Source organism: Vulpes lagopus, chromosome 23 (assembly GCF_018345385.1).
Source record: "Vulpes lagopus strain Blue_001 chromosome 23, ASM1834538v1, whole genome shotgun sequence".
Classification (NCBI taxonomy): Eukaryota; Metazoa; Chordata; class Mammalia; order Carnivora; family Canidae; genus Vulpes; species Vulpes lagopus.
In genome coordinates, this window is record NC_054846.1 from 59,297,125 (window position 1) to 59,304,919 (window position 7,795).

At 58.0% G+C, this 7,795-nt stretch overlaps 1 protein-coding gene across 1 annotated transcript in view; it reads right to left on the reverse strand.

Annotated features, from left to right (window-relative positions):
• Nucleotides 1-2,507, reverse strand: part of INPP5B (inositol polyphosphate-5-phosphatase B) — a 51,528-nt gene extending 49,021 nt beyond the window's left edge. The window contains 3 exon segments of the mRNA XM_041738507.1: nucleotides 1,250-1,344; nucleotides 1,710-1,786; nucleotides 2,400-2,507. Of these exon segments, the coding sequence (XP_041594441.1) occupies nucleotides 1,250-1,344; nucleotides 1,710-1,766 (152 nt within the window). The 5' untranslated portion in view covers nucleotides 1,767-1,786; nucleotides 2,400-2,507.
• Between the last annotated feature and the right edge of the window lie 5,288 nt (nucleotides 2,508-7,795).

The window sequence follows — 7,795 nt, forward strand, 5'->3', positions numbered from 1 at the left end:
GATGAGGAAGCCCAATGTGGGGCTCAGTCCCAGGACCCCGGGATTATGACCTGAGCCGAAGGGAGACACTTAACCAACTGGGCCACCCAGGCGCCCCTACTGGGTACTTTCTATGTCCTTCACAGCGTTTGAAACATTTTACAAGTAATAACGCCCTCTAACCTTGAATCTGGACAAATTGAAGTACAGAGGAGTAAAACAGCTCGTTCAAGATCATGTGGCTAAGGGGGCGCCTGGGTGGCTCAGTCAGTGAAGCATTGGACTCTTGATTTTGTCTTAGGTCATGATCTCCACGCCGTGGAGCCTGCTTCAGATTCTCTCTCTCCCTCTGCCCCTTCCCCTTGCTTGCTCTCATGCTCTCTCCCTAAAAAAAAAAAAAAAAAAAAAAAAAAATCATGTGGCTCAGAAGTAATAAAACCTGGATTTGAACCCAGGCAGACAGGCTACCTAATTCAAGATCTAGACAAAGACATTGGGCAGCCCGAGTGGCTCAGCAGTTTAGTACCACCTTCAGCCCAGGGCCTGATCCTGGAGTCCCGGGATCGAGTCCTGCATTGGGCTCCCTGCGTGGAGCCTGCTTCTCCCTCTGCCTGTGTCTCTGCCTCTCTCTCTGTCTCTCTCTCTGTGTCTCTCATGAATAAATGAAATCTTAAAAAAAATAAATAAACAAAGACATTAAACCATCGGTGTGTAAGGAGCTTCTTTGTCAGATTTTGAGGATTATATGAGCTAATACACATGAAGGGCTTAGAATATAATGTTCAAAAGATATTAAGTATCTGGGACGCCTGGGTGGCTCAGTGGTTGAGCGTCTGCCTTGGACCCAGGGCGAGATCCCGGGGTCCTGGGATCTAGTCCCACGTCAGGCTCCCTGCATGGAGACTGCTTCTCCCTCTGTCTGGGTCTCTGCCTCTCTCTGTGTGCATCTCTCATGAATAAATAAAATCTTTTTCTAAGTTTATTTATTCATGAGAGACAGGCAGAGGGAGAAGCAGGCTCCATGCAGGGAGCCTGATATGGGACTAGATCCCGGGTCTCCAGGATCACACCTTGGGCCAAAGGCGATGCTAAACCACTGAGCCACCGGGGCTGCTCAATACAATCTTTTACAAAAAATATTAAGTATCATTATTATACTGAATCTAGAAGACTTAGACTCTGCCCTAGAGGGGTGGCTGACGCCCAGCTGGAGGGTGCAGTGAAGAATAACCCCATGGCCCGACAGGCAGGGACCAATGCCTTCACTCACGCGTGTTCCTGGCCACCGTGTCGGGGGCGGTGGCGCACGAGTCCCAGGAGGCGGCTCTGCCTGCTGTCTCCCTCACACAGCACACCTTGTACCGCCTGCTGCATATGGTCAAGGGAAACCAAAACGAAACCTGGGGCCAGGCCAGCCCAGCCCACCACCCTGCCCGTCGGCTGCTCGCCCGCATTCGCCATGTGACCTTGGGCCGGTCACTTCTCCCCTCTGACTCCCTCTCGTCTGCGAAGTGGGGATGGTAGTGTCCAGCTTCACAGGGGATCCGGAGGACGGTGGAGTGTTTAGAGCAGTGGGCAGAAGCCAGTACTGAGCCTGTAAACACGGATTTCCTTCTCCGCCACGGGCCCCAAGAGAGGGAGGGGAGCAGAGAGACACATAGACGCGTCCATTCCCCTTCCCAGGGCCCGGGCAGCCGCCAGGGCTGGGAGCTCAGTGCCAGGAAGGATATGAGGACGCAGTACTCCCCCTCAGCGAGGGTCTCCTGGATCGCCACGGACTGGTCCATGTGGGTGAAGCTGACGCACCCTGGGAAGACGGCAGGGAGGAGCCGCGTCGGTGAACGAGTTAGTTGGAGGGCAGGGGGCAGGACCCTAGTACCCCGAGAGGCTGCGGAGGCCTCCCAGCCCTCTTCCTCCTCTCTAGATGGGAGGGAGGGGGCCGTCCCTTTGCCCCTTGAGGGATGTACGATGTACCGATGTACCCTACCACCCTTTGGAAGAGCATCGGGCGCTTTCTGAGTGGGGTCCCGTCCATGTAGGGGCTCCCCTCCTGGAGAAGCAGACATGGTCCCGCTTTCCCTGGGATAGGGCTCTGCCTCCCTTGGTGGGGAGCAGTAGCAGTGCTGCTGGCTCCTCTCTGGGAGGTGTCAGTGCTCTGTCTGCACAGGTCTGGGGGGAGACGTCCTGTTCTCAGGGAGGGAGGTGTCTCATTCCGCACAAGGACCCCAGTTCTGTTCCTCTTTCCTTGGAGACAGGAGACAACACCCCATTGCTCCTTGCCCCCCGCCGCCCAGCAGGCCTTGTTGCATCAGCCATGGGCCAGGGGGTGCCCGGTCTTGCCAGCAGCAGGACAAGGCTCCCAGCCCTCCGCCCGCCCTCTCCCCCCACCCCAGCCCCACCCTGGCTTCCCGGCTGCGCACCTGCTGCAGCCCCTGCCGCCGCCGCCGACCTCCTGAGCTGTCACCGCTGGGTAGGGTACGGGACACCCTCGCCCTGGCTGGCTGGGGACTACATTTCCCAGCAGCCCCTGCACCACAGGCTGGCTAGCCAGCCTGCAAGTCCCAGCATGCCCGCATCGATCATACCAATCAGGGGGCGCTGGTGGAGGGTGGGGGGGCCCTTCCCCACCCCCATTAACTCTTTAGGTCCTGGGCGACCCTGGGCTCAGTTCCAGGAAGGGTTTCAGGACTGCTCCATCCTCCACCCCGGCCCCCCAGTCCTGGGGCCAGGACGCCCCGCCCAGCGCCCCAAGGTGGACGGCCACATCTGCCTTAAGGGGAAAAAGAATGCATTTTCGTTTTCTCCTCCATCCCATCCTCAACTCCTCCCGTCCCCGCTGGCCCACTCTGGCCTCTCCTGGAGCCCTTCCTCCCCCACAGGACTATCTTAAGGGAGAACAGCACCTTGAAGAACCACCGCCTGGGTTTCCCAGGTGGAGAAACTGAGGATCGGAGAGGTTAAACCCGGAGGCCGAGGCCCTGCAGCTAGCGGGTGGCAAAACGGGGCTCAGCTGCTCCAGCTTCCGTGCACTGACCCCTTGCCGCACACCTGCCGCCCTTCCTGCCTTCCCTGGGTGTGTGTGACGTGTGTGTGCACAGGACATGCACCTGATGGGGGCACCTGTCCTGCTCGCTCCTCTGGGAGGGGGGTGCCCCTTGGCTCTCAAGCCCCCTCCTCTGATTTACCCAGGCACATGCACTTTCTCCTTTGGGGCCTCCATTTCTGCATCTAAGATAAGGAGTTGGGTCCAGATGGACAAGAGGGGCCCGCTGGGATCTGGGAGTCCAGGACCCATCTCTTGCCCTATGGGCTACGTCGCTGTGAGCTGTAAGCTCCCTGAGGACAGCGCTGTGTCTCTTCCACATGGCCCAGCACAGCGTCTGGCACAGGCAACCCTCAGGATGTGTTTACTGAATTAGCGAAGTAATGAATTGACTTCATGAATACACCTTCTCTCAAGCTATGACCCAAACTAAAGTGTCAGGGCTGGGGAAGGAGTGGCCACTGTGACCTCAAACCTGTGCCACCTTCTGTTACACTAAGAGTTGGGAGTTGCTGTCCCAAGGGCCAGTCCAGCTCTACATGAGTGAACACCTTCCAGAAACAGGTGGCACCTTCTTCCCCATCTTCCAGAAATCTGCAGCTCAAAGGGAGCTCAAGTTTATTTGAGTTTGGTTTCAGAGTTATGTGGGGAGAGATAAAGGACGGTAGGGTCCCTAGGAAAGCAGGGGAACCCCAATTCCAGCCCCACTTTTAATGACAAAGCCTGGGGAGGAAGGTGTGGGAGAAGTAGACGGGGACAGACTTTGGAGTCCTCCCATTTGATGGGGGTCAGGAGGGAGGTTCTGTTTTTCCAGGCGAACTCCAGCCTCTCTTTGGGATTGGGGATGAGGCCCTGCCCCCCTTGGAGCACACCAAGCTCAGGCCCAGGAGGGAGAAGTGAGGATCCTGGAAGCTGGGCTGTGGACTTGGTAAATGCCTTTCACTAAAGATGCAGCTGCAGGAATCAGAGCTGGGGTGGGGACTGGGGGCTTGCAGGGCCTACAGGGTCTTCTTAGCTGCTGCTCCCCAGCTCTGGGTTGTACTGGGCCCAGCTAGGAGAGTGGGAAGGGAGCTGGGCAGAGTGGCTCCAGCCATAACCCAGCTCAGGGGGCTCCTAATGAAGATTCCCATCCAGCTGGAGGCAGTTGCCTGAGGCTGAGGCTTGGCAGCGCCCCTGATGGTGACACCTGGGGGTCCCTCCCATGCAGGTCTGGCTGCAGCCCACAGGATAGCCTGAGCTGGGCCAGTTCAGCTGCAGGAAGAGATGGGAACATTCATACTCTGCTTGTCCCTACCCCTTACTCACCGAGGCAGAAAGTGTTAAGTGGGCCATGGGCTGAGCTAAACCTCCCTGGACCCCCAGCTCCCTCCCCATGAGGTCAACTGGCCAGTCCCCAGAGAACACACAGGGGGACCAGAAACAAGGAAGCATGTCATGGAGACTTGGAAAATCCCAGCTGTTGCCCTGGGTTTGGTCTAGTGCAGAGCTGAGAGGGTCAAGCATGCTGGCCCCGGGCAGCCTGGCTCCCAGCAGGCCTAGCTCCAGCCAGATTTGGCCACTGACCTGCTTTGTACGGGCTGGCAGGAGGGAGGAGAACGGCGGGCGAGGAAGGACAGCATCTCAGTCTTTGGAGCACTCCAAGGGCTCACCTCACCCAAGCCCAAGCCCTCAGGGCACATGGTCACAGCTTTCTGCCCTTCGAAGCAGTCACCATGTGGGCAGGAGAAGATGACACAGATTTTCCCCTGCAAGAGAAAGTGGGGGGAAGGCTGAGGGTGGGGGGACTGAATGACTGAACAGGGAGTGAATGCTGGCCAGGAGTGAGCCTGGGGCCTCCTGTGTGGGTCCTGTTGGCCCTACCCTAGTCCCCGCGTGCACTTGATTCGTGTCTGCCTCCCAGAGCCCGTGCATGTGAAGGAGACGTGTTTCTCCTGAGGGCTGGCAGGGTGGCGGTCACCAAGAGGGTAGTGGGAAGCAGCTTGTCCTCTGGGATGGTCGGGGCCTAGGCCTGGGAACACAACAGGGCTGCCCAGGGGAGTGCTGCAGGGGGAGTGGGGTGGGATGGGGGGGGTGGGGAACCAAAAAACCAGGAGTAGGGTTCAGAGTTGGTGGTCAGTGGGTGAGCAGGGCTTAGGGCCTGGAGCGGTGGGGTGGGAGTCGGAGCTTCCTGGAGGAGGGCAGCCCCATGCGCGGGCAGGAGGGGGCCGGGCTGGCTGTCGGGCCCAGGCAAGGGCTGATGGGGCTTGCCTTTCTGCTGTCCTAACGGTGGGCCAAGCCCAGGCCCCCAGTCCCCCCAACGGGCTTGGCTCCCCCTGGCTCAGCCTCTCTCTGCCCCCCCCGCACCTGCACCTCACCTGGTGGAGGGGCTCCCGGTGCTCTGCCTCCTGGGAGCACATCTCCCCTTAGCAGGAGAAGCTGGGGCGTATCTGAGGGGCAGGTTTGGATGGGGTGGCTCCATTCCCTTAGGGCAGGAGCATCAAGAGACCCCTCCCTCCCCTGTTCCTGTGCTCTTTGCCTGGACAGGAACAAGGGCAGTGGACTCCTCACCAGGTTCTGGGGTACCCCAGCAGGAGAGGAGGTAGAGGAGAGAGGGGACCCCTGCTGGGAGCAACCAGGGTCAAGGAAAGGTCAGGTGAAAGAGGTCATGAGGTCAGGGAAAAGACGGGGTGGTCCCAGGGTCCAGCAAGAGTCAGGAGTTAGGGGTGGTGGCAGGGTCTAGGAGGGGCTGGCGTCCCTGGGCTGAGCGGACAGGGACCTCGGAGCAAAGCAGCCCCGTGGCTACCACTGGGCAGGCCACGGAGGTCTTCTGTTGAGGTGCTGCAGGGGCTAGGGAGGGAAGGACCCAGCGGAGGGCAGTAGGGGCCACTTCTGTCTCTACCTTCACCCCTTCTAATTTCATTTTCCTTTTGTAAATAATCTCTACTCCCGACATGGGGCTTGAACTCAGGACCTTGAGATCGAGAGCCACATGCTCTAGGTACTGAGCCAGCCAGGCACCCCTACCTCCACCTCTCCTTACTACCAGGTGTTTCAGCCCTTCTGTGGCTCCCTCCCCTCCAACACCCATCAGCACCTCTCCAAGGGGACCTGTTTCCAAGGGTAAGTAGGTCAAGAGAAGAGCCTAGAGGCTCTGCAGACATCTGTGGCCAAGAGAAAAGAAGGGCCTCCCCACCTAAGCCTCTTTTCCTCCTCCCTGGTTTGGGTAGATGAGGCCGGAGGGGCAGCTCAGGAGTGTGTGTGTGTGGGGGGGCCAGACAGTCGGCAGAATCAGAAAACCTGGCTGGTTACCTCCTAATTTGCATTACTTCCGGCTCCTTGCCCATTTCCTTTAGTGTGTGAGTCTCTCCATGGCTGGAGAGAACAATCCCAATAGTCCCGTGCCCCCCCTCTCCCAGCTGTAGACCGCCCTGCACACCTGAAGCCATGGAGGGTGTGCATGTGAGCATGTGTCGGGAGGCAGCCCCCAGAATCAGTCCGTCAGCTTGGGGAATTCCTGCTGACATTGCTCCTGCAGGGCCAAAGGATGTCGGGACTGTAGCCAGACGGAGAGATTAAAGCCAGTGGCAGTGTGGGCAGATTGAAGGACCTCCATCCTAAGGTCCCCCTGGGATGTGCCTGTTTGTGTAGGTCACACACCTGGCAGGTAGAAGGGCCTCTCAGGAGCGACAGGAGGGAGGGGGGCTGGGTCCTTCTAGAACCCACCTGGATTGGGAGAACTCTGGCTGGCTGGCAGGACAAAGGGTGGTGCACGGGGAGAGGCTACAGGTGCATTCCCACCTTGAGAACTCGGAGGTGAGTCTGCTGGCAGGACCTGAACAATGAGGGGTAGCCACTGTCCCAAGGAGAAGATAAATGATGCGGAGGGAGGAGAAAAATCCCCCATCTGCTCCTCACTCCCCCAACATACTGGTTCCATCGAGGGTACCTTCTACGCGAAGCCTTCCAGCTCAAGTTGACCCCAGGGAGGGGAACAGAAGGAAAGAGTTAGAAAGGGTTGGCCAGCTGGGGCTGGACACAAATCAATGGGCTCTCCTCTTACAGGTGGGACTGAGGAGACTCCCCGTTTCTGGGAGCTTCCTCCCCGGATCAGCCTCTGGGTTCCCCAGGACCAGTCTGGAGGCCAAGCCCAGGAGTGACTCCCTGGCAGCTTCCTGCCTGGCCTGCCTTCTCTGATGAGCAGCCTTCCTCCTGGGGAAGGCAGCGAGTCACCTGTTCTCAGCAGGAAGTGCCCGGGGCTCCACCAAGAGGTGGAGGTTCAGACTCCATGTCTAAGGGAGAGATTCTTAGAAGACTCATGAGCCAAGAATGGGCTTCTGGGCATTCACAAACCCTTAAAGTGGGGTGCAGATACATCTATGCACAGGTATTTTCCTGAGGACAAAGTCCACAATTTTTATCTTTTTATTTCCAAAGGAATTTAGGATCCTGGGAAGACTGAGTACTGCTGTAAGCAGAGATCTCAAGGAGTCACCTCTGGGGGAACCGGTCACCAGTCTGCCCCTACCGCCGCCGATGGTCCCTCACGGGTGGGGTTGGCCATAGGGGTTTCTCCCCATCTGGGTTGTTACTGAGCCTCTGTACCTCTGGTTCTGCTCCCACTCACCATCTCATCTCCACCCAATCCTCAAGGTTTATGAACCTAGCTGGGACATGGAGGGCACCAAAAAAAAAAAAAAAAAAAAAAAAAAAAAACCTATTTGGATGAATATAACAGAAGAAGAAAAGAATCCTTCGCTATGACAGGGAAGCCCCAGGATTCCTCCAAGGCTGCTG